General features: G+C 34.2%; 1 protein-coding gene across 1 annotated transcript; it reads left to right on the forward strand.

The window, feature by feature from the left end:
- The first annotated feature begins 12,063 nt into the window (after positions 1–12,063).
- Positions 12,064–26,955, forward strand: LOC120078776 (CD2 antigen cytoplasmic tail-binding protein 2). Its single transcript, XM_039033083.1, has 10 exons — positions 12,064–12,259; positions 12,937–13,153; positions 13,815–13,940; positions 14,023–14,175; positions 15,604–15,733; positions 15,936–15,977; positions 20,490–20,780; positions 20,882–20,924; positions 25,662–25,739; positions 26,517–26,955. The coding sequence occupies exons 1-10, from the start codon at positions 12,180–12,182 to the stop codon at positions 26,587–26,589; spliced, it is 1,233 nt and encodes a 410-aa protein (XP_038889011.1). The 5' UTR covers positions 12,064–12,179; the 3' UTR covers positions 26,590–26,955.
- The last annotated feature ends 365 nt before the right edge of the window (positions 26,956–27,320 follow it).

The raw sequence follows: 27,320 nt of genomic DNA on the forward strand, positions 1-27,320 counted from the left end.
CTTCTACCCACTTTTAGGGATAGTAGAGAGGTTGTTCCCTTAAGTGCTAATTTTGGGTCTCGAACAAGAGGCCTCACCCTCTCATTGGCCTGAGAAGGACTCGGTTTGATGATCGAATTACAAACCAATTGTTCATTAGAGGATCAGTGGGACTTAAGGAACAAGAGGTAATCTCGGGGGTAAAACAACATTTTGACCCAACCGTTATTACAAACAATCTGTAAAGGGTTAACTTACTAATTATGGTTATATCGAGTGGACACAATATATCTACAGTGAGGGAAGTGCAACTACTGGGTTTTAGTGGAGTGACCCGGTAGTTAATGTATGAGGGTTAATTCGGTGTAAAAAGTTTAGCCAATTAATCTTCGATCGTTGGAGCCCATGATCTGTAGGTTCATTAGGTCTCCGCGCACAAACGGATTAGTCTTAGAATAGCGTGATAAGTTGATTTAAACATTCAAAATCGAATTAAAGGAATTAGTAATTATATGTGATATAATTACACGTTTAATTTTGGAATTAAACATAATTGGAGAATCGATTAATATATAAATATGATTTAAATATTAATTTCATGAATAGAGATTCATGGTAATGGAATTTGTGACAAATTAATTTAATATTTGATATTAAATTAATAGAATTTATTAAATTATTTGATTAATTATTAATTTTTAATTTTATTAGAAAAATTAATTATTGAATTAATTTTTATAAAATCAATAAAATTTCAATTTTAATTAAAGAATTAAAATTGGAAAAAAAATTATTTTTAAATCAATTTTAAAATTAACAAAAAAAAATGAAAATGGAGAAAAACCCCAATGTGGGATTTTTATACACAATTCCACCACCAAATTCAAGGAGTAGTTGGAATCACTTGAAGTGATTAGTTTTGCATGAGAGTCATGTAATAAAACACTCTTGATTGAGTAGAAAAGCTGATGTAATTGTTGAATTGTTGAGTTTTTTGAAGGTTGAAGAAGTTGTTCTTCAACAAGCTGAAAAACCAGAAAACCTCTCCTCCAATTCCCTAAGTTCAAGCTTGTTTTTAGTCCCACAACCCAATCTAAGGCCCCTAGAGAATAGTAGGGAAGCTCTGATGGTAGTTCACGGCCTAAATTAGAGAAGATTGCAGCTGAGTTTCGAGTTTGAAGACGATCTTCAAAGGTATGTAATGAAACATTCTTAATACCCCATGAACGTGTTTATTTTGATGTCAAAATTGACTTAATAATCCTATTTTCTTCCGCTGCATGTTTCTATAAACCAACAGTTTCATTTTTAGTGAGGTACATAGTTTCAGCATCAAGATGGGACCGAGTTGATCCAATGTTGCCTTTGAAGTGCTCCTCTTTTACCTTGTCTCGTGTTTGAAGAAAGAGTTCAATCAACGATTCATTCCTAACAAAGAAAAGCAGAACATAAGTAAGATTTCTAAATCAAGGATGAGGTTGAGACCAAAGAGTCAAGGTGAAGTCGATCCCAAGACTCTTAGAATGATGTTCATCCTTCTCGATAAGGTGTCTATAATCCCAAAGAAAAATGATTTTCATCTTTTTAAACGAAATTCTTTAACCTGAGGAAGCTCAACTTCATCCAGTCAGGGTTTGATATATAATCCTAGAAATAATTTGGAGTTTGCCCCTATTGTTTGATTTCAAAACATTTGAACTGTAGGAACCCCAAAACTCGATCTTCCTAATAGGGTATAAAAAATCCAAAGAAAAGTTTAACTTTGATGGGACTTAATCAACAAGGCTATAAAATCAACCTAAGTTACATGAATTATACTCCCAATAGGACTGGAATTTTTAACTCATAATTATAACTAGCCAAGCTTCGAAACCCAACATGCTAGTGGGACTTAATATTATGGATAGGTTTGGACCAATGGAAAAATCAAAATAAGGTAGAAGAAATCAAGATCGAGGTCAAAACAAGATAGATTTCGATGATTGGAATATTGGGTGAAGAGAAGAAAAGAATTAAGCCTCGGGCCTAAGGCCCTCGGTCTCACCTAGAGGTCGGCTAACGCCTCAACCTTAACTCATATTAAGGATAAGGAGCCTATTTGTCTTATGGGAGGTGTTTAACATGCCTTTGGTCCTGTATTTCCATGATGTGTTCGGTTCGATTTACGGAGTAATGATAACTCTACTTTAGATGAGCTATTTAGCCATAAAGATTAGGTTATTAAGTAAAAGGTATGTGTTTAGTGTCATATTTTATAGCATTATGGGTGCTTTTAAGTATGTGTTTTTCACCATAATTAATGTAATAGAGTGAAATAAATACAAAAAAACTCAACTTTTGAGTTATTCTTATGTTTTTATGTCATTTGTAAAAACGGTTAAAGTTGCGTCCAAGTTGCGAGGGCATCTAACCTTATAGAAATTGTGTAAATGTTCTAGGATTTGCAAAATCTTCTTTAAAATCAAATAAAATCAGATCAAATCTCCATTATATTCGTCAAGATTGATAAGAAAAGATTTGTAAGCCGATTTTAAGTATTATTGTTTCGCAATCCATATTAGTATGCAAATTTTCTCTTTTATAGGTCATGTTATTCTTTTCTTAACCAAATTAATTACTAATGTTATCTGAAAGTCAAGTACGTTCTTCTTTGTTCGAATTTTGACATGTCATTTTGTGTTCATATGTACTTTTATTTTATAAATTGTTTTCATGTCATATTTCAATCTTTATTTTAGTGTAAAAGTGACTGAGTTGTTTTAAAATAACTAGATCATAATTGAAGGGTTAAATTTTATAAAATACCCCTAAACTTGAGGGTAGGTTTTATTATGTCTATAGATTTTGTACATTTTTATTTTTACTCTTAAATTTTGAACTTTGTTCAATACCTTTGGAGGGATTTGTTTTTTAATTAAAATCAAAAGGACTTGAAATGACAAATAATGTGAGAAAATTGAAAGACATACATGACATCATTTAAAACATCATTCATGTAAATTGATATGACATCTAATTTGTAAGAATTGATATATAAATGATTTTAATAACACATTTTGAGATGAAATAAATAGTAATTATTATGGAATATTGGACCTGAGAGAAAGCCCAATGGAGGAGGCCAAATATGAGGGTAAAACGGAAAAAATTGCCTCATCCCAAATGGACCAAGACAGATAAGAAACTAACTTAGAAGTGATCAATAAAAAGTTGGTGAAACAATTGGGCCATGAACCAATTGGCCTACCTCGGCCTCAGAGGCCAAGACTAATTTTTCCCCTCTCATTTTGATAGATGCCAAAGACGAGAGGACAAAGCAAATGGGCCACTTGGCTCTGTTGGCCTGCCTCAACCTCGAAGGTCAAGGTTGAGGCCAACTTGCCTCATTCTTTGGTGCCTATTCTCGACAGCCTATCTGGCACTCCCAATTGGTTCGATCTAGCCCTCGATAGTCCTATTCCTAAAACGATAAATGAAATTTGAATTCTTTTCTTAAAAGGATGAAGAAAACCTCAGGTTTAGCTCCACTGTATATAACATATGAAAACTAATTTAAACATAAGAGTGTTTGTGGCAAGCACCACACAAGTATGTTATTCTGATTATTTTGTAGGTGACCTCTTCCTCAAAATACAAATTCACTATTGGTGGCACGTGAAGATCAAACGAGTCATCTGGTCCAAATTTTGCCATCAACCATACAACAATATTAATCTTTTACATAAATATAAATAATAACACTTGCGAGTTGTACCTTCTCATTTTCACATGTAAGTTGTCATATTAATTTCCATTTTTTATTGTATCAAAAGTATAATATTTTTTTCATATATTTTTTCCATACTTTCAAAGCTTAAGAATATTTATTGAAGAAATTGTTTCAAAGTTCTAGGGTAACGATAAAACTTTTCAAAGTTTAAAAGCATAATTGAAACCAAAGGCATATCCAAAAGTTTATATATATTTTGCATAATTTGATCTAATTGAAACTTACATGTGGTTGATTTGCATTTTGTTATGATTTAACCAAAAATAAAAATAAAAAAAATATTAGAGAAATGAGAATTTTTTTTAAAATAATGTTTTTTTTTAATAAATAAAGACAAAAATAGGGTTGGGGGAAAGTATTCCAAAAAATAGGTGTTTAAATCGTGTACCGGATACACGATTACACCTAAATCGTGTACCGGGTACACGATAAGGCCTAAATCGTGTACCAGATATACGATTCCCTGGCCACCTGGTACGCCCAATCTAGCGTGGCAGTCATGCAGGTTTGACTGAGCAAATCGTGTACCGGGTACACGATTACCCTAAGTTGTGTACCGAGTACACGACTTTATGCTTTAAAAGCTCCGCCCCAACCCTTCTTCTTCCTCACCGAAACGGCTACCCATATTCCCTACCGCCAATTTCCCTCGCCCAAACCGTCGATCCCTCACCGAAACCATCATTGATTTTCCTCACCGAAATCTTTTAAAACTTTGATTTTGCTCGACTTTCAGTCCTCCATTTGATCTTCACCGAATCTAGCGGTCGTGGTTCTCGATTTTCCTACATTTTTTTCTGCCGAATTTTACTTGGTATATTTCTTTATCTAGTTGGGCTAATCTGTATTTATATGTATGTTTTTGTATGTTTTTGGGCTGAATTTTGCTTGGTATATTCCTACATTTTTGTATAGTTTATATATGTATAGTTTATGTTAGTTTATGTATGTATGAATAGTTATAGTTTATGTATGTATAAATAGTTATAGTTTAAGTATGTATAAATAGTTATAGTTTAAGTATGTATAAATAGTTATAGTTTATGTATGTATAAATAGTTATAGTTTATGTATAAATAGTTATAGTTTATGTATGTATAGTTTATGTATGTATAATTTATTTATGTATGTATGTATGTATTTATGTATATATAGTTATAGTTTATGTACGTATGTATAGTTTATGTATAAATGTATGTATAGTTTATCTATGTATGTATAATTTATTTATGTATGTATGTATGTATGTATAATTTATTTATGTATGTATAAACTATAGTTTATGTTTATTTATGTATGTATAATTTATGTATATTTTATGTATGTATAATTTATGTATAGTTTATGTATAGTGTATTTTATAGTTTATATATGATTGATTTAAACTTAGAAAACTTAAAAGACTTAGAAAACTTAGAAATTAAAGTTTATTGGGTTGACATATTAACATATTTTTTTGTCAACTATAACAGTTGAAAAAAAAACATAATAAATATGTCGATGCGTCTTGAAGATTTAGTAATTCTTGAACCTGGAAATGATGGAGATAGTGACATCGACGTTGAAGTGGATAAATTATTTGGAAACGACGGTAGTGGTGAACAATAATAAACTTTGGGTCATTAGGATTTTGATTTTGATTTTTTTACTTGTATTTTTTATTTCATGTATTTGTATTCTTTGTGTAAATAATAAATTTTCATGTAATTGTATATTTCATGTATTTGTATTCTTTATGTATTTATAATGAATTTATGTAATGAATTTATTTAATAAACTTATTTATGTAATTGTATTTTCTTATGTACTTTTTATGATCTTTTATGTAATCGATTCTATTATGTAATATAATTTGAACTTTTTAGATAATGGAGCCCGGTCCTTCTAATCTTATCCAATTGTACCAACAAAACACGCATCATTCACAGGCAGTATGAGATAGTTCATCCACTACAGTGTTGAGTTGTCGGAGGAGGGAGGCAACTGCAGAGTACTATCCCATTTGATCATCGCATCATTCCATACGTTCAGGAGGCGGGTTTTCTTGGGGTTGCACAGATTGGTTTAATTCAGCTCGATTGGCATCTGATTACTGCTCTAGTTGAGCTCTGGAGACCAGAGACCCACACATTTCACCTACCCTGTGGGGAATGCACTATTACGCTACAGGATGTCGCCGTACAATTTGGGTTAAGAGTGGACGGGCAACCACTGACAGGCTCACTACAGTATGACTGGAAGAACGTCTATGAAAAGCTCTTAGGCGTTCTACTAGAGGATCTGAAGGGATCAAGATTGAGTATCCCTTGGTTAGCGTCTCAGTTTCCCGAATTACCTCCCGATGCCGACGACATCAGCGTACGTAGGTACGCACGAGCTTACATCTTGCAGCTTATTGGAGGATTTTTATTTGCCGACAAGTCAAATACTTTGGTGCATCTCATGTTCCTCCCATTATTGTCTGATTTCCAGCACGCTGGTACGTACTCGTGGGGTGATGCTTGTCTTGCATGATTGTACAGAGAACTTTATCAGGCTTCCGATGCACAAGCGTTGGAAATAGCGGGGCCACTGATACTATTACAAGTATGGGCTTATAATCGATTTCCAATCGTAGCACCACAAGTCCAACTACAGGCCCCAGATCATCGGCCACTTAGTGCTAGATATTATTTTATTTATATATTTATTTCGTTACCATTTTATGTAAGAATATAAATTAATTGTATTTTTTATAATTTTAGATGGAGTGGTGTATTAGCTGCCTTTGAACAATCAGCAAATATGTTGCTTGTGTACAAGAAAACATTCGACATGCTAACACCCAATCAGGTAGTAAATATGTATATAAATGAATATTTAAAAAATTTTATATGTATACTTATTTTTTTTTTTTGTCAGGTTATTTGGACGCTATATTCACAGATTTGGTCATCATTACCTGATTATTGTCGTGATGATAAAGACATCTAGTTGACTGTTAGCCCTCTTATATGTTTCCATATAGTAGAGTGGCATCATCCAGATCATGTGCTGAGACAGTTTGGGATGCGACAAACGATACCTTCGTTGTCCTATACACTCTCAGAACTACACTAGATCAATTTAAGGGGTAAGCACGACCAAGACTGGCGTCGAATCCATGCGGAGTATTTATCCTATTGGCATGGACGACGTGACCGTTGTGCACAGGGAGAATTAACAGATAGGCCAATTGTATCAGACGACTACTTTCCCTGGTACAATTCGATCACGAGGCGATTTATCTCACCAGACGACGCTTACTATTACTACATGGTAAGATATTTCAAATTAGATATTTTCCACATATATAATATGAATATTGTTTAATATTTTTTTTTATTCTACAGAATAATTTTATCGGCGAAGTTCAACAATATTCAATGCAGAACAACCTTCCAGAATTGGATTCAATGTGTCAGCAAACATTGATGAACGTAGAAAGTATTATTCAACAAATAAGACGACTCAATGTTGCTGACACCGATCGAAGACGTATTCGTCGTGGACGAGCGCGACAACGGGATGAACCTAATTTAGAGGGACACGAAGACAACCCCCGTGAGGAGTAAGGGCCAGGGGGTCATTTTTAAATCCCACATTGTATCATTTTCAAATTGCAAATCTCAAAAGAACTAAATATTATTTTATAAATATTATTTAATATCAACAGAGTCAAAAGTACAAATTTTATGTCCGTTGAGTTATACTAATTTTAGCATTGTTTGTCCAACACATAAATTAGAACATTTGGATTACAAATTTTTCATTCATGAATTTTAGTTTTGTAAGCCAAATATAATTTTATGTTTTACTTAAACTAATAATTTGAAATAATAGAAGTACAAAAGTATTCAAACTCATCTCAAAGATTTGTACATTCAAATATTACAAATTTCAAGCTTGTAAATTTTGCAAACCTTCTATAACTCATTCTTCTAAATAATACAAACATAAATCATAAGAATCTAAGGGCTTCCCAATTCCAAAGTAATTTTTATACTTTAAACCAAAAAAAAAAAAAATTATAAGCGAACTCGTGTACCCAAATATGTCAATACTTTTCCAAAACACCTATTTTTTAAAATATTTCTCCCAATCCTATTTTTGTCATTATTTATTAAAAAAATATTATTTAAAAAAAAATCGAGAAATGATTTCTTTAACAAAGAAAATGACCCGCACATAAATTTCCTTGAGATTGGAGACCCATATATAACCTATATTTGTTTTACTAAAAAATAGGAAAATCCTTCTAAATAGCTAGAATAACATATGGATTTTGAAAAAAGGAAAAAGAATGTTGGAAATATGGCTACACGTGAGATGCACGTGCATAAAAATTTCATTGACTTTCTATATTTGCCCTCACAATTACATTGTATTTTTATATTTGCCCTTAGTATGATACACACAAATTTCTTTCCCTATTTTTTTAATGATGTATTTCAAATCTCTTTTAAAACATTTAAATTAAAATCTAGCCTTAAATGTGAGTTTACTATTTTTTTAAGTTTAAATTTGAAATCTCATTTAAATTTTTATCAACTAAAATTTTGAATTACAAATTAGTCATTGATACTCATCCTTTACCTTCTTTCTAGTGGTCAAAAAATTTCGTCTAACTCTATACATTTTGCCATGGCTAAGTACAATACAATACTTTACATAGAATTCCTTATACAATATAGTGTACTTGAAGATTCGAGAGCAAAATATAATATATATATAAAAGTTCATTATTTTGAGACACATTCAATCATATCAAATTTTTAACAATCAAAGTAACTTTGGAGAATATTTTGGACTATTTTTCAAATTTCAAAAACTAAAATATCTCTGTTAAAATCTAAGGGTATGAATAAACCTGAATACAATAGAAAAAATGTATTTTGTCCTTATTTATTTGTTTTTTTTAGTATCTCGTTCATTTTTTTTGTTAAATTATAGGAAAGTATCCTTAAACTTTATACTTTGTGTCAAAAATATCTTTAAACTTTCAAAAGTTTAAAAAATACCTTTAAATTTTGAAAAAGAGTTTAAAAATACTCTTACAGTTACTTTTCAATGGAAACAATATGTTTTGTTTAAAAAATATTATTGAACTTTCAAAAGTTTAAAAAATACTCTTAAACTTTAAGAAAAGTTTTTTTTAAAAAAAATACTCTAGTTGTTAATGTATAAACAAAGACCGTTAATACCCTGTTGCAAAAATATCTATTAATTTTCAAAAGTTGCATTAGTACCCTTAGCTTAAGAAAAAAAAAAAAAGTTAAAAATGTTCTTACCGTTTATCTATCACCCATCACCTTTCTCTTTTCCATTTCTTCTCTCTCCCCTACTTCAATTGATGACCTAACAGTTCTATTTTCTTTGTTTTTTCTACCCTCTTATTCTCATTCTTGTTAATTCTTTGACCTTTTTCATAAGAGAAATTGCCCTTCAACTAAGGTAAAGGTATTCCGATTATAACAAAAAGAAATGACTAATAGAAGCACCAAAGAGACCTTCAGACTTATATGCTTTAACAAGGTTGTATGTGTAGTAGTTGAGTGTGTGTTAACAACCAAATATGTCTTTTTTTTATTTGGCTGTTTTATCGTTTCAATAAATTTTAAGAGGAGATTTTGGTTTTAGAATTTTGTGAGATTTATGTTTGGCTTGGAGTTTTGGCTTATATTTGTTGTAAGAAAATCAATGATGAATTAGACAAACGAGAGAAAAATAGGAGTGTCTATATGAAAAAAGGATATCTATATAATTTTGTTAAGAAATTGGTTCTTTTCAAACTTAAGAAAACTTTAGACAAATTGATCACTATACTAATGGTAAGAACATTTAAAATCCTTTTTTTCGGTAAGGTCAAGAGTATTAATACAACTTTTGAAAGTTCAAAGATATTTTTGAAATGAATGTTAATAGTTTGTTTTCATATATTAATAGTAAGAATATTTATTGTTTTTTTTTTTTTTTAAGTTTAAGGATATTTTTAAAACTTTTGAAAGTTCATAAATATTTTTTTAAAAAAAAACATTATCATTTTTTTTATTCAAATCTAAAGATAAGAATCGTGAACCAAAATCTGTTGAAGAATGTTGACATAGAAAGATTGACTTCAGTGGAAAGAAACAATCGAAGTAGAATTAAACTCACTTTCAAAACTTAGGTTTTTGGATCAGTAGTCCGAACATGTTAAACCTGTGGGATACAAATGGGTATTTGTGAGGAAAAGAAATGAAAATAATAAGGTCATAAGATATAAAGAAAGACTAATTGCACAAGGTTTCTCACAAAGATTTAGTATTGATTATGAAGAGACATATTCTCCAGTGATGGATGCAATTACATCAAGATATTTAATTGGTCTGAATTTGTATGAAAATCTATACATGCATCTTATGGATATAGTCACAACATATTTATATGGATCTTTTGATAATGATATTTATATAAGAATCCCATAAGTATTTAAGGTACTTGAAACACATAAATCAAATTTTTGAGAATTGTATTTAATAAAGTTACATAGATCATTATATGGATTGAAACAATCAGGACGGTTGTAGTACCATTGCTTGAGTGGATACTTGTTGAAAGAAGGATATCAAAATAATTCAATATGTTTGTGTGTTTTTATAAAGAATTCACAATAAGAATTTGTTATTATAACTATATATGTTGATGATTTAAATATAATTGGAACTCATGAAGAATTTTCAAAGACAATAAAATATCTCAAAAAAGAATTTGAGATCAAAGATCTCGGAAAAATAAAATTTTGCCTTGGTTTGCAAATTGAGTATTTAGCAAATGAGATATTTATTTATCAGTCAACTTATACAGGAAAAATTTTGAAAAGATTTTATATAGACAAAACACATTCATTGAGCATTTCAATGGAAGTTCATTCATTAGATGTGGAGAAAGATATATTTCGACCTCGAGATGATAATGAAGAACTTCTTGGTCCTCAAGTACCACATCTTAGTGCAATTGGTGTACTTATGTATCTTACTAATAATACAAGACTAAATATTGCATTTTCAGTAAATTTATTAACAAGATATAGTACTTCTCCAACAAAAAGACATTGGAACAGAATTAAACATATACTCCGTTATTTCTGAGGAACGATTGACATAAGTTTGTTTTATTCAAATAAATCAAATTTTGATCTAGTTGGTTATGCAGATTCTGGGATCTGATCCACATAAAACTAGATCTCAAACAGATTATCCATTCACGTGTGGAGTAACTACTATATCAAGGCGATCGGTGAAACATACCATAATAGCCACTTTCTCAAATCATGCTAAAATTCTTATAATCCACGAGACTAATCAAGAATGTGTATGTAAGATCAATGACTAAGCACATTCGCGAAACATGTTGTTTGTCTTCTAATAAAAATCTTCCAACGATATTATATGAAAACAACACAACATGCATATCCCAAATCAAATGAGGATATATTAAAGGAGAAAAAAACAAAACATATTTCATCGAAACTTTTCTACACTCATGATCTTGAAGAAAATGACGATATCACTATACACAAATTTGTTCGAAAGATAACTAGACAGAATTATTTACAAAAGCATATTAGCTACCGCAACCTTTGAAAAATTGGTACATAATATTGAAATGCGGCAACTCATAGATATTTAGTGATGTTTTTATGAGGGGAGCAAATATATACTTTTAACAGTATAAATTATATGAAATATATATTATTTTTCCTTTAGTAGGACTTTTTCCCGTGAGGTTTAACCTAATAAGGTTTTCATGTGACATATTTCATATATATAATGGGCATTAAAGAGGAGTATTATAAATATTATAATAATAATAGATGTCCATTAGTGTTAGAACTTGGTGTCCTATAAGAACAAATGACATTCTCCTACTATCCCATGTGTCTTTGAATCCATATATCCTATGAGTCCACATCCTTAGTGTCCAACTAATTCCACATCCTACTTGTCAATTCTCATATAAATAATGGTCATTTTGTGGATTTTGTAAGGTGGTGAAGATGGGTGAGAAATTCCAATATTTTATAAAGAAATTCAACATTCTAGATAGAATTTAGAAAAAATTTCATAATTTTCTTATTTTATTTAATTTTTTTTGAAAGAAATTATAATTAAAGTGTGGGTGGGAGAATCAAATATCGGACTTCGAAGACGATAGTATAAATACTATGCCAGTCGAGGTACGCTTTTGGCATATTTATTTAAATTATTTACAACATTTTGAAACTGGGATTATTAATAGTACTGCGGTGCGCAAAATATTTTGAATCTTAAATTCTCATTTCTTGCCTTCTGCATCGCCCAGAGAAATAGAAGAATTTTATTAACTCATTTCGGAGTACTTCTCTCAGTAGCTGATTCTATTCGGTGCTTCTATGGAGGACAATCCATCGCGCCCCAATCTCAAGCGCCGTTTCTTTGAAGACGAAGATGGCGATTCCCTCAAACCTACTGCGTAATTTGCTACTTTCTGCTCTCTTTCAAACCCCTAATCATACTTTCCTTGTGTTCTTTTTGTTTTTCCTTCTAGTTATTGGACTTCCTCGCTGTTCTTTCAAGCGTTGGTTCCTTCAACACGGCGATTCCATTAAACCCTTTGATCAATTTTTACTTTCTGTGCTATTGCAGCCCTTAATCAACCCAACTTGTTTTTTTTTTTTTTTTTTTCTTTTTGGAATTATGATTGCGCCTTCAATTACTTGGGCTAGTTAAAACTTCAATTCAGCTCAACTTGTTGGCTGTATGATTCAGGGGTGGAGGAAGGAGGTTCCCTCTTAGTTTGTCTTGAATTCTATGAAATGTAAATAGCAGTTAAGATTTTAAAAAAATTCCATCTAATTTGCTCCTTAATTTTTAGAACTGAAAAGTTATGTTCATAAGAAGTAAGAATGTGAGATTTTGTTTCCACCGCGGTACTGAACGATGTTCCTTGAAAATTTGCAATTTGCTGACCATTTATGATGTATCTCCTTTTCTGTTAGCATCTAACACTGTTTAGGGAGTGGGTATCTTTTACTTGTGTGATTCTGAACATAATCCCCTCCATACAGTTTCGTGATTATTCAGCTTATTCATTTACCATCCGTGCAAAGGGATCTTTTCACTCTCAACCTTGGAATTTTATTTTTTCAGGCAAAAGCGAGTCAGGTTTCCAAAGGGTAAGAAGGTGAAGCCTGGAGATGGATTTGTGGATAAAGGGAAAGCTGAAGAAAGCCCAAATGATTTAGCAGACCCACGACTTGCTGCCAAAGAGCGTGCGAAGCGAAGAAATCAAATGACTGCTGACCTCTTTAGTGAAGAGAATAGAGGCCTCGGGAATGACATATCAGCAGCTGAAGTGACTTATGAGGTAAAGATTTAGTTTCACTCTTGTTCCTAACCTGGTGATTTCATGGTTGTGCGGACCAGTGAATTACGTTCATTCTTTTTTTGTTCCCAGAGAACTACTTGGAACTTTGCTTAAGTTGTAGGTCCTCATAATTGCTTTATATTGTTTCTTACTTTTATCCAGCTAATATTGTTTTAAACTTTTTACAATTGTTATTGATCGAATATCTCTTCCTTCTAGTCCTGTCACCCCCCCTCTTCATTGAGGAGAAATATTTCAATTGAATACGGTGAATCTTGTTTACAGTTTGTGTGTCATTTTTCCTTAATTTGTCAATGCTTTTATGTGTCAATTGAGATTCAATTTTGTTAATATCAATAATAATATCATTCTTTAATCTCTGGTATCCTGCTCATTGCCATCATTTGTTGGTTTCTTTATCAATTGGTGAAGATTGTGTATTTTCTTTTTTCTTTTTGGATCATTACAACTTAAAAGCCTGTCTTGTCTTTATTTGTAGTCAGCTTATATTAGAGGGAAACAAACAGAGAAATTTGGCCTTTGAAGTGAACATTTTCAATTTCTCTCTCTCTCTCTCTCTCTCAAGGTTCAAGTTAAATGGAAGGAGAGCTACTAATGCCTCTCTCTCTCTACCCCCCCAAACATTTTCCCCTATTGACAGGAAAATGAGAACTTTGATGCTGATGGAATTCAATTGGAACCTTTCAATTTAGACAAAGAGAGGGAAGAAGGTTATTTTGATGCAGCTGGTAATTTTGTCGAATATGTTAATGATAATGAACTCAAGGTAAGCATCGCTGTATGGTTTTCCGTGCCCTTATTGAAATAGATACTCTACTAGTTTGTTAAGGCAGTGTAGATACCTTCAGGATGCATGGCTTGATAGTGTTGACGTTGATCCAAAATATGCTGGGAAAAGCTCTGTAGTAATAAATAATGAAGATGATGTCCAAGAGCTATCTTCTGAAGAAGTTGGAAAGATAAAGAGACGTATTGCTGACGTACTTGAGCCAGGTGAAACGGTAAGCTCTAAATCTTGAATATATTTTGTTTGAATTTACTTTGTAGTGAACTTTTTGTTCCCAATCAAAGGGATATTCCTGGACCAATGAAAACAATTTTTAGACCTTGGTGGGGATGGCTATATTTCTGGGAGTGAACTCCAAGAAAGCCACATAAGTAAATATATAAAACTTATAGAAAAGTGATCCCAAAGTCGTTACCTTAACTGCATTTTTTTCGAGTATGAAGCACATAGGGATGCAATAGCCTTCAGGAGTTTTAAGCACCGGTGCCAAAAAAGGAAGAGGAGGAAAGAAGAAGAAGAAGGAAGTGCATGCTTTTTCTATGAATTGCATGATGCCCTTTTTCTTCCCCAAAAAAGGGTATTCTGAAGCATGAGATATTGAAGAATTAAAAAAATGAGGGTTTTTTTTTTAAAACTAAGCTGGTATTAATAGAAATCAGATTGTAGGCCATTTACAATGAATGCATGGTCCTTCAACAAACTTATGGTTACAAGCAGATACTATCTACTTTTGAACAAACTTGGTTTAAAAAAAAAGAGAAAAAAATGTATTTTAAGAAATACCAGACTTTCAATGAGAAGGAATGAAAGTGTAAACGAATTATCATTAGATTATTTGGGTAGGAAGAATCAAGCATGTGTTGAGTGCATGTTTGAAATGTTGTTCACTTTAATGCTTCTCAGGTTCATGTTTTTATATTTTTATTTATATTGTTTTTTTGACAAGATACATACCTTTCTTTCAAAACTCTGAACATACTGAAAATACATTAACAAAAACAAAAGGAAACCTAAGTGCCTAAAATAAAAGCATCTGAATTCATACTAACAAATATCATTGGCAGAATAATTTACAAATAATTTGGACTAAGAAAAAACAGATGATTTATAGCTTATTTATGTTAGCAGATTTTCAGGCTTCATTTTCTAGCACGAACAATTTTTATTCATATGGTATCCATGATCTTTTCTTGGATAACTGTCGACAATGGCATTTCTATAAATTTAACTGTAAGTCATGTACATTTTCCTTGACATTGACTATTTAACTCCTTGCTTATAAGTGGGAGTTGACATAGGTTTGTTATTTTAGTAGGACACTTCGAGTTTCTTACAACAAATCTTTTGTTAGCCATGATTTATACTTGCACAATCATTGATGACAATGACACAGTTTCTATCTTCGATTAAAAAACTTAAATATCTTCCTAGCAATAACATCAAGTTGCTATAGATTCTGATAAATACACAAACGATTTCAAAAGGAAAAAATAAATACAGAAATAAACATATGTTATGTGCTACTTTATGCAAAGCCTTATCCTTATGTTCCATTTTTCAATATTCCATTTGCTTTTCAGATAAAACTTTTGGAGAGAGGTGTTTGCTGAGACCTATATATAAGTTATTCTGCTGGTGACAGGTTCTTCAAGCTTTGAGAAGGTTGAAAGGAAATTCCAAAGACAGGAAGGAGAAGATGTCAGCCGAGATAAAGCATATATTTGATAAGTTAACAGAAGATGCTATGAAACTTATGGATAATGGTGAATACAGTTAAGTATGTTGCTTTATCAGGTTTAATTCTTTGGACTCATTATTCCTTGATTATGCTATTTTATGTTATTGTGATGGTCCAACGGTATTGAGAATGCTTTATTTAATAAATATTACCTTTTTCTATTTTTGGACTTTTGTAGGACATCACGTTTTGTTGGCAACTATGCTTTGCTTATTGTTCAAACTTTCGTTATGCAGATGTTTATCATGAAAAACAAGAGGTTTTTGAGCGTGAGGCAGGTTAGTATTCTGTTTAATACTTTATAATTTGGTTTTATGGATATGAATTGAAGAACCAAATTAACTTTTCCTCTGTGCGTCCGTTGAAGAACACATTGTCCAATTTCTTAATTTAGAGCATTTTATTTTATATATTTACTGACAAGTAACAGTTGCATGCAGAACTCATCAATTGTACTATTATAGTTAAACAATATTACACAATAGATTGGAAACCAATGGTTAATGCAAATATTTGTTTAGCTGAAATTTTGCTAGTTATTTTTCAGCTTGTAGATTCCATTTTTTCAGAAGCAATTGCGTTGTAACAAATCTCGAGTCTATTAGAATATTGCTAGAAATGCATTCATTGTATGGTAGATTAGATAAGCTATTGAGTGATTTAGCATCCTCGAGGGCGAAGAAAACCTAAAAGCAACTAAATTATTTTCTGGAGAAATCAAGTGATTCTAAGAGCTAGAAACCGTATGAGAGGGGAAGCGATCAACTGAAGCAAATGGAAACAGAAGTTTGTAAGTTTAATTGATGATGAATGCAAATCGGATGGTAACATCATTGATGAGGCAACATATGCTTGAATATTAAAGATACATTCACATATTGCACTGAAAAGTAGGGAGGATTGATATTGAGCCAAAGAGATCATATGTATGGAGAAATCAACCAACAATGAGGAAAAAGAATGTAGCAAGTTGTCTCCAGATTGCAAAAATTGGTTGATAGTTTGGATGTTTGTGGATTAGGCTGGAAAGATTCAAGACACCTAAGGTAAAATAAAATTCCACCAAATGCTCATAAATCATAATGGTGCCAGCATTTAGTCTTGAGATTGGGATAATCACGAGACTAATTAGGTTAAGAATGGTGTTTTGGAGAAAAGTTACTAATGATGGAGGTGGAGGTAGAGATGGTTGTGGGATGTTGTAGTTACGAGGCTTCCATAGTGCATAATAAAGGTGTGTAATGATGGAGGAAAGAAAGGCATATCTGATATATTTCTATTCTGAGAATTTGTCCTGGCCTTAGCCAACTCCATAAATGACTAAGATGAAGTAAGTAATTGATGGTTTGAATTTGGTTAGGAAAGAGAACTCTTTAGGTTTTTAAAATTTCGTATGATTGAGTTAACTAATTTTGGCTCATCTTCATCTTCACCATAGGAAAAAGAGTGTAATGGCTCAAGCTTCGGGATAACATCAAAGTGACTTATACCCAAGACTATTGATGTCACATTCATCAAATGATTTGACACTAACATCTTATATAATTTCACTTTCTCACGAGCTAGAATATTTACCCCTATTGGGTAGCCTTAGATAAAACATAACCTAATGGTTCTAGCTCTAAATTAGCTTGACTTTACAAATTATGCATAAATAAAAGAATGAGTATAACCAGAATCAAATAATACTCATGCACGGTGTTCAAGAATAGGCAATGTACCCGTCACCATGATGCTAGCGTTTTCTGCTTCCTCGTGAGTGGTGGCACCTTGCCTTGCTACTAAGCTGACTTAGCCCTAGATGACTGATTGGATGTCGAAGATTGACTAGTATTGCCCATAGTACTCCTCTAGTGACAATTTGCAACAAAATGCCCTTCCTTCCCATAATTGAACTACACCCTGTTTTTGATCGGGGAATGTCCCAAGTGGTGCTTCTTGCAACTCGTACACAATAGCTTATTATGCCCATTGACCTGCTAGTGGTTTCAATGTTGCCTTTGATTCGGAGCTTGGCTCGTTTTATCTTGGGTACGTTGATCCTGCTCTGTGCTTGAGTTCTGTCTGATCAGACATCCTCTACTGATTGGAGGAAGTGCTTAATCTTGAGGGGGCTTTGGGCTTCTGCAACACTCGACTGTTAATTAGTTTTGCTATTCGTAGGGTTGTGACATATTTGGAGGAAAATGAGCAACCATAATGTCCTGAATGGCGGCTCTCAAGCCCATGACGAAGCATTCAATCTTCTTTGTCCTCGATATCCACTAAACCCAAAGCAAAACGAGAGATTCGTGTGAACTCTTTTCCATAAGCAGGGCGACAAGTTCGTTGCTGCTTATGAAAAGGAGTGCACACAACTCTCCCAATTTTCTTCGAGTTGAGTGGATACTGAGGACAAGAGGATTGATTTCTTCGTCATGGGCTTGAGAATGGACATTCAAGGCATTGTGCTGCTCACTTTCCCTTGGACTATGCCACAGCCCTACGGATGACGAAACTAATTGACAACTATGCAATGTGCGAGCCTAAAATGCCCTTGGTTCAGACACTTACTTTGATCATAAAAGAAAGTTTGATCGAACGAACTCAGCATGAAGCAAAATTAGCGTATTTAAGATAGGATGAGCCAGGCCCCAACAAGCAACAATTGAATTGCCAGCATAATAGTGGGTGTGATAAGCCATTATGTAAGAATTGCGTGGAGCACCACGAGAGGTGCTACCTAGCTAGAAATAAGGTGTGCTTCAATTGTACGAAACCTGAGCATTTTGTTGTGAATTGCCGCCACAAGAGTACTACGGGCAGTATTGGTTATCCTTTGGCATCTAATCCATCATTTGAGGCTAAGACAACTCAATCGTAGGGCAAGGCATCTGCCTCCACTCATGAGAAAGCTGAAAATGCTAGTGCTACGGTGATAGGTACACTGCCTATACTTTGGACACTATGCATGAGTGTTGTTTGATTCTAGTTTGACTCATTCTTTTACTTCTGCATCATTTGTAAGTCCAAACTAATTTAGAACTAGAATTGCTAGGTTATCTTTTGTCTATGGCTACTCTAACAGGGTTAAGTATGCTAGCTAGTGTTTAGAGAAGTGGTTGAGAGATTTTCTTTGGGAAGGTGTAGAGGAAGGAAAGAGGTCGTATTTGCTTAGTTGGGAGGCGTTGGGGCGCCCTATTAACCGGGGGTGGGGGGGTGTTAAAGATTGGCAACCTAAGGATTCAAATCAGAGCTTTGTTGGCTAAGTGGATTTGGCATGTTGTCGTTGAGCTCGAATCTTTGTGGCATCAGATTATTGCGAGTAAACATGGGAACCATCCTTTTGATTGGAGAAAGGGGTTTAAGGCACACACCGAAATCCATGGGAAGACATTTTGCTTGAGCTTCACTTTTTCTCATCTGGTTCGTTGCATTGTGGGTGATGGTAGAAACACTTATTTTTGGAAAAATCATTGGGTGGGGGACAACTCTCTTTCGTCTACTTTTCCACATCTTTATCACTTGTCTTCCTTAAAAAATCGTCCGATCTCAGATTTTTTGAGTTGGTCCGGGAATTCTGCCTTTTTCTTTTGAGTTCCAACATAATGTGTCTAATAGGGAGACAATGAAGGTTGCCACTCTCCTTTCTTTATTGGAGGAGTGTACTTTTAGGTTGGGGAGAAGAGATGTTCGGGTTTGGAGTCCAAATCCTAGTGAAGGATTTTCTTGTAAATCCTTTTTGAGATTGTTGTTGGAGCCCACCTCGACTAGGGAGTTGGTTTTTGACATGGTTTGGAGGATTAAGATTCCTAAGAAAGTCAGGTTCTTTACTTGGCAAGTTCTGCTAGGTCAGGTGAACACTTTAGATAGGTTTGCTAGGAGGAAGACCTTATGAGTGGGGCCTTTTTGTTGTATCCTTTGTCAGAAGGTAGAGGAAGACCTTGATCATCTCTAGTGAGGATACTAGTTGTGCAAGTGGTGTGGAGTTATTTTCTGTAGGAGTTCGGTGTTCAGATAGCCGACCAACGAGATGTTCGTGTTGCGATTGGGGAGTTCCTTCTCCATCCCCCTTTTGAAGAGAAAGGTTGTTTTTTGTGATGTGCAAGGGCGTGTGTGGTGCTTTGGGATATTTGGGGGAAGAGGAACAATAGAGTGTTTAGAGGGAGGGATAAAGACCCTAGTGAAGTTTGGTCCTTAGGTTTCATGTTTCCCTGAAGCTTTTTTGGAACTATTCACTTGATAACATTTTACTTACTTGGAACCCCTTTCTTTAGTAGGAGTGTTTTGGTGGGCTTATTTTTTTGTATGCCCTTGTTTCTTTCATTTTTTCTCAATGAAAATTATTGATTTTATTGGAAAAAAAAAAGTATGCTAGCTAGTGAGAAAGTGAAAATCTGCCAAATGTTAGTGTAAGATCATTTGATGGATGTGACATGAATAACCTAGGGTATAAGTCACTTTGATGTGATCCTGGGCCTGGGCATTACCATTGATATTAGAGCGAAGCATCTCCTAGTAGGATGTGGTTTGGGAGTGGGTGTTCATTGCTATTATGTGCAAGCTTATGCCATTGATGAGAGTGCTGTTATTAACTCATATAACAAACTTTTCCCCCTAAAGCTATGTCATTAGTGAGACTTATGAAAGAGGAATTTTTGTCTTTTTTCTGTCTTTTTGTTTTTTTTTATGTTAGAACAATGAACTCTCATTTCACTCATGAACACTCATTTGTTTGACCTTTCTGTAGATTTTTTTTTTCTAATTGAAAAACAATTTTCCCTATTGACACTTATATCTTCGATTTTCAGAAGGATACGAGACATTAGCTCGGGTGAAAGAAGGATCATCCATGAGCTTGCATCATGGAAATTCTGACGTCAACAATGGAAATGGTTTGTTGTCTGATGTTCAAAATCCTGTTGTGGGCTCATTGTTCACAAATCAACCTGAAGTTGAAATCACCAGCAGTGGAACTGATACATATGATATGTTTGCTGACGAAGACGAGCATGCAGTTCCATCTTCTACTGAAAATTTAGTTGCTGATGCCAATGGAGTCGATCAAAAAACTCCCAGTAACCTTAACCCTAATTCCGAGAGTAGGCCTTTCCATCCCATGCAGACGATTAAGGAAATTCCATTTAATTTTGTTAATTATTACTTGCTGATTAACTTATCTTCTTTGTTGTTTGGCCTGCAGGTGAAGCTTCACAGAATGATTATGTTTATGATGAATCCTCGGGGTACGTTATCTCTCTTCACTCTTATGGATTCAGGGGATCTAACTGAATCTCTCGTTTCTGCTGTTTATTTCTTGGCAGTGAAATTGTTCATTTCTTGAGAAAGGGACATTTTGATAGGAATGTTAAACCTCCTATTTGTTTACAAATGCAAGTAGGGTGTGTGGGCCCTAGGCTTAGGGTCACCAGTAGAGTAGGTAATGGGCAATGGTTTAAGGGGCTAAAGAATCTTTTTAATATTAGCTAGGGCCACATACTAGAATTTGTTAGCTGGGGGAGTTTCAGAATTACATCAATGATTGTTTGGTGATTGATGAAAAAATAGAAGGGGAAGAAATAAAAGTATTTTGACAATACACTGAAGTAGTGACTAAACTGTTTGATGAGATGGGACATCACTTCCATAACTACATTGGAATTGGTAGTTTTAGTAGAAGAAAAAACAGAAGAATCACTTTTGGCAAAAGGGATCTGGAGTGACTAAATTAAATCAATTATGGAAGTTGTGAATAGGCTAGGTGTGAGCAGAGCTTAGCAGGTTGAGTGTGATGGTGAATGAAGAGACCAAGCAAGTTGTTGCAGCCTTTTGCTGTTCTAGAAGAAGCATCATTCGGTGGCTTCAATTTTTCCTTCTTTTGATCTTGGGCTTTAGGCATCCTCTGTTTGTCAGAGAAGCGACTGATATAGTGGTTCTTTCCCTCTTGCAAGACCAGTGTGTTTTTTTGAGGGAAGGAACTCGAGGATTTGATCTCCTGATCTTTTGGAGGGATTCACTTATAGGTTCTTTTTTCAAATTTTCTCTGTCCCTTCTCCCTAGGTTGGCTCATCTTTTGCCACAATCTGAAAGAGTAAATCTCCATAAAAGTCATTTTTTTAGGGTTTAACACTATGGCTCAGGTCCAACACCATGCTTCCTTTGTGTTGCAACCGCAGTGCTGTGCATCCTATGCAAACAATAGGATTTTCACCACCTAATGTAGAGTTGTCATTTTGTGCAGTCAATCTGGAGCAGATGGTTGAGATTTTTTGGTTTACATTCGTCATGCAGGAGATATTTTTCTCTATACTTGAGGAGGTTCTCTTGAGTTCGCCTTTTTGTCAAAAAGGAAAAGTGTTGTGGCAAGCTCCTTTCTTTTTTTTTTTCCCTTGTCATTTGGTAGGTTGAGAGGAATACTGGATTTTGGAGAGGTGGAGAGATTAAGGAGGTCTGGTGATGTAATAGGATTTGGGTAACATTGTAAATTCAAAATTAATCTTGGTTAATTCTAGATTAGTTACATTTTAATTCCCTTTTAGTTATTCTATCTTACCTTTAAATAGGAACCCTTCTCTTGTATTTTCACAACTTTGATCAAATTCCTACTTAGTGATACATCAAGTTGGTATCAGAGCCCATGAAATTGGGACTTCATCGATGGCAGAAACGCTGCACTCACCAGCAAAGGGAAGGACGCTGCTACCCAACCCGAGCAAGCCGAACCTTTTTCTCCTAAGACGACTAGTGCCCAGTTGATGGTAGTGGAAGAATCACTGGGAGAGATGATGCACGGCATGGCTAATTTGAATAGAACCATTGAAAGGCTGTCGAGACAAATGGAAGAGGTGCTGGCTGCCCTTCCTCCACGACTGGGACAAAACAGGGGAAAAGGAAGAATGAGAAGGCCAATACAAAAAGCAATTGGCTGTCGATACAGAGAAGAAAACAGGGGCAATCCCAACTCTCCAGAGAGAAATCGTCTTGCTTTTCAAGCTCTAAGATTCCAAGAACCCAACCAAGAAGATCAAGATTCTGAGTTTTCTTCATCTGAAAGTGATGACTTCAGACAATTTCCAGCGGGTAGGCAAGAGAGGCAGACATTTAATGATCAAGATCATGAAGAAAGACTACAAGATTACAAGATGAAGATTGACCTACCTACCTTCAGCAGCAATTAGATGTGGAAGCCTTCCTTGATTAGATCAAAAGCGTAGAAAGTTTCTTCGAATATGTGAATACTCCCGAGAACAAAGAAGTGAAGTTGGTAACATTGATATTGAAGTTGGGTGCCTGGTGGGACCAAATCCAAATGAATCGATGGTTAATTGGCAAGGATCCGATCAAGAACTGCCCAAGAAAGCTAAAAATGATGAAGGAAAGATCTCTTCCGACCGACTATGAACAGATTTTGTGTCAACAGTACCAAAGATATAAGCAAGGCAGTGGAAGTGTGACAGACTATGCTAAGGACTTTCACTGGTTGAGCGCAAGAACAAGAACTAATGAAAGAAAAAATTACGAAATTGCGTTAATAGCCTAAAGGAAAACATCCAAGAACCCCTCCTTAACATTCAAGATCAGCCAAGATATAAAGCTTATCAAAGGAGACAACGTCAAATTGAAGAAAGCGTCTGTGAGAATGATGAAAACGAAACTATTTTCAAATTGGAGCTTGCACGGCCCAAATCAGAAGGGAAATCAATGATGAAAATTGAGGAAAGTGACCCAATCCACAAATCTCACCCCAACATAAGAGAAATTGAAATAGCCACGGGAGAGGTTGAAGAAGAAAATACCCATGAACAAACCTATTTGAAGAAACGTGAAACCCTAATTCCAGTCAACTACCAAACAAGGAGGGAGATAACATGTCTCAAATAAAAACTTTTGGGTATTTCACCGGCAAAGCAGAGGAGGTCAAACAGAAAATTCCGATGAAGAAGGAAGGAGACCTTGTGGCGAACGAAGAAAATGATCGGAAACTTGTTTGCAAACCATTTACCGCCGTCGGCAAGATTAACACTCCACTTGTGATCTTATGCAAAACCAAAGAAGAAACAACAGTGTGTAGGAGATGTTTTCCCTGTTTTTTCCACCGAGACCCATTTTTCAGACCCGACCTGGAGGACCCTAAACTCTCCTTTTGAAAATTTGGGTATTTCGACCCATGACGCACACATTTTAACCCAAAATCAAACCCCAACCCAGTGCCAATTTGAAGTCCATCCAATTTTAATAAAATCTGCAGTTTGGCCCATATCTAAACCTATTGAATCAATTAAAATCCCCCAATTGGACTTTCTTCACACTTACAGAATGGGTTCTTATTCATTTTACGAGGAGTCTGCATATTTGTTGACAACAGAGATTTTTTGACAAATTAGTTTTTGGGTTGATGGCTGCAATCACGAAATTCGGATATTATTGATGTGTGATGTTGGATTGGATGTTCCAAGATGTTTCCATACGACTGACTTATTTTTTAACTTTTATCTTCATTTTTATTTTAAAACTCGAAGACGAGTTTTTTTTTGTGAGGGATAGAATATGATGTAATAGGATTTGGGTAAAATATTAAATTCAAAATTAATCTTGGTTAATCCTAGATTAGTTACATTTTAATTCCCTTTTAGTTATCCTATCTTATCTTTAAATAGGAACCCTTCTCTTGTATTTTCCCAACTTTTATCATTTGAATGAAATTCCTACTTTGTGATATGCCATCTGGGAGGTGGCTAAGTTTAATGCTTTCTTGTGAGCGTTAGTTAATAGGCTCTTCTGTAATTGCAATCTTGGTTTGATTTTGTTGAACTGAAGTCCCTTTTTTAGTTAGATTTGGGCTCCCCTTCGCTTTCTATTTTCGTGGCCTGTTTTGTTGTATGTCCTTGTTTTTCTTTCATCCTTCTCACTAAAAGTTTCGTTTCTTGTTTTGCATCGTTCTGCATATTTTGTATCCTCCAATCCTCACACGTGTGCAAAATGGCTGGCTTGGAGAATGCCAGCATGGCACGTATTTCACACTTATACTAAAGCTACCTCCTTCCTAAATATTATGTGGATGACTTTTCCATCAAATGTTATTTTATGGAGCCAGGGTCAATACTTTTTGCATCATATATTACTCCTGGATGAGAATGATGCGGCAGAGCTATTTAAAGCTCAGTTTCAAGTGCCCAACGAAATATTAAAAAACCCACTGATCAAATATGTTACCATATTAAATTTAACAGCGGAGAGATGGTGTTCAATGTTCATTAAGCTCCTATCCTAATTAGAAATGCTCCTTGTGTGAGGCCTCTGTGAAAAGTTATCTGCAGGTTTTTATGCCCCCTTTACTCTGTTATAGGTGTTGTGGCCTACAAGTTGTAACTTACTGATCACGAAGTATCCATTAAGGTTTCCTATTCTTGTGACTTAAAGGTGGTTGTGTCTAACTGTCTTCTTCGGTATTCTATGGAGCTCTAGCAAAACTAGCTGTCTCTATCTGGCCTCCAGCAGTGTTGATGCGCATATGCCCTGTCTTCCAATCTACAACAAACAGACAAGTCTTTGATGCAGTGGCATGGTCGTCTGGATAAGGATTCTAAAATTTCGGTTGTGGGATTGATATAAAAAGGCCATTAGTCGGATTTAATTGGAAGAAATGGGAAGAGGGAGGCTAGCTGCCGTTGGTAATTAAGTAGTTTGTTCTCTGGTGATGTACTTGTAGGCAGCCTACGAGAGGTTCCAAGGAAGGTGAGAAGTGAGAACCAGGAATCTAGGAGAATCCATGGCTCAAATTTTTGGTACTGCTGTAATTCCTATAAGTTAAAATATAGTACCCTCTTCTTCAAAGTATTTTATCAGATATCTTTTTTTCCTTTATTTTCCTCTGATAGAAATGATAACGAGGCTGTTTCTCTTGAAAAAAATATGTTAGAAACTCAACTTACTATTTGTGTGTCTATGATTGTACATAAAAGTTATTTAAATTTTATCTTCAGGTATTATTACAGTAGCAGTTTGGGGTATTATTATGATCCATCTACAGGACTCTTCTGTTCTGCTACATCTGGGCGATGGTAGTGTACACATCCTTGTAACTTTGCTCATCGACTTTCATACTTTAATTGCAGTCTTGCAACTTATCTTAGTATATATATATATATGGCTGGAAATGTTGAAGTTATTTGGTTGGTTCTGCTGTTATTAGGGCTTGAAATTTTTATTGTGCTGGTGTTGCCTGATTCTTAGAATAGGGTAAGAGGGCTAGGGAACCTAAAAATTGTTGTATCTTGGCTTTATTTGGTTATTTTTGTAAATATCTTGGCTTCAAGTGAAAATAAAACATTGAACATTTATAAGGGGGTGCTATTTTCTTAATCTTTAAAGCCCTGCACACAGCTTACAGGCTTATAACGAGTTATAGGTTGGATGCATTATGAAAAAAAATATCCATGCTTTCATTAATGAGTTGAGGTGTGTGTGACGGAGGGGAGCATAATCTGTAGAAAGGTTTTCAGTCTTTTGGTTTGTTAGATAGTCATTGGACAAATAACATTGTGGCTTGACCCAATGTTTCAAAATATTCTAGTATTTATTGGATTTCACGTGGAGAGTACCTAGAAATGTGAGTGCTTGTTGTTCCAGTTGCAACATTTTTTTTTTATTTTGCCATTCTAGTTTTAGATTGAACCAACACAAATAATTGACATGAGAATAGAACTTTTTGAGCTGAGAATTATTGACAATGCAAACGCTAGTTTACGGATACAAGATATATAGAGTGAATCATTGAGAACTGGACAATGTAGATGTGATGATGACCTGCAAACTGATGTTGGTTTTTGATCCTTTAGGTACTCTTATAATGAGGGGACCGGTGCATATGATGAACTCCATGAAGTTTCTGCTGCCCCTGATGCCAATTGAGAAATGGAGAAAGATCTGATGGGGGGAACTGTACAGAATACTGAACTGAACAACAAAGTGAAAGTTGTGATAATGGGTAAAATTGCTGTTTTTTGTATTTTCACCCTTTTTTCCCCTTCTTGGCATGTCATTGTAAGTTATGCTCTACAAATGCTGTTTGATTTTGTTATTACGGTTTCTGAATTCTATCAATGGAGTCACTCGGCATGGGAAGATGGCCTAATGCAACTTCGTTTGGTAATACATTAGTTTTATAGGCTGGATTTTGTATCTAAAAGGCTTAGTTCTCTCTCTCTCTCTAGAAAATTTTAGATAACTTTTCTTTCTACTTTTATCATTTAATCAAAGTTACTATTTTACTCGTGATTTTTGAGAATTTTTCTTTTTCATTTGGTCTCACCTTTTCCTTTAACCAGAAAAGTAGTGGCTATTTCAGAATTTTTTGAAACAAAATTTAGTGTCGATATGGTTAGGAGTATATTAGTATAATTATTATTTAAATAGGACAAATTACTTGTTTCCTTTTTCTGAGTTTTACATTTGGTTCTTGAATTTTCATGATGAATAGTTTAGAGTTTAAAGTATTAAAAAATAGTTATACTCGGTGATTGTACAATAATGGTAGTCTACTTGAAAACCATTTATTGTATCAAGTTTTATGTTTTCCTCTTAGATGTCAACTTAAAAGTGGGTTAATTGTAACATTCAAATTTTGAAAGCTTATTGGTTCA

The sequence above is a fragment of the Benincasa hispida genome, chromosome 5 (genome assembly GCF_009727055.1).
Source record: "Benincasa hispida cultivar B227 chromosome 5, ASM972705v1, whole genome shotgun sequence".
NCBI classification, from domain to species: Eukaryota; Viridiplantae; Streptophyta; class Magnoliopsida; order Cucurbitales; family Cucurbitaceae; genus Benincasa; species Benincasa hispida.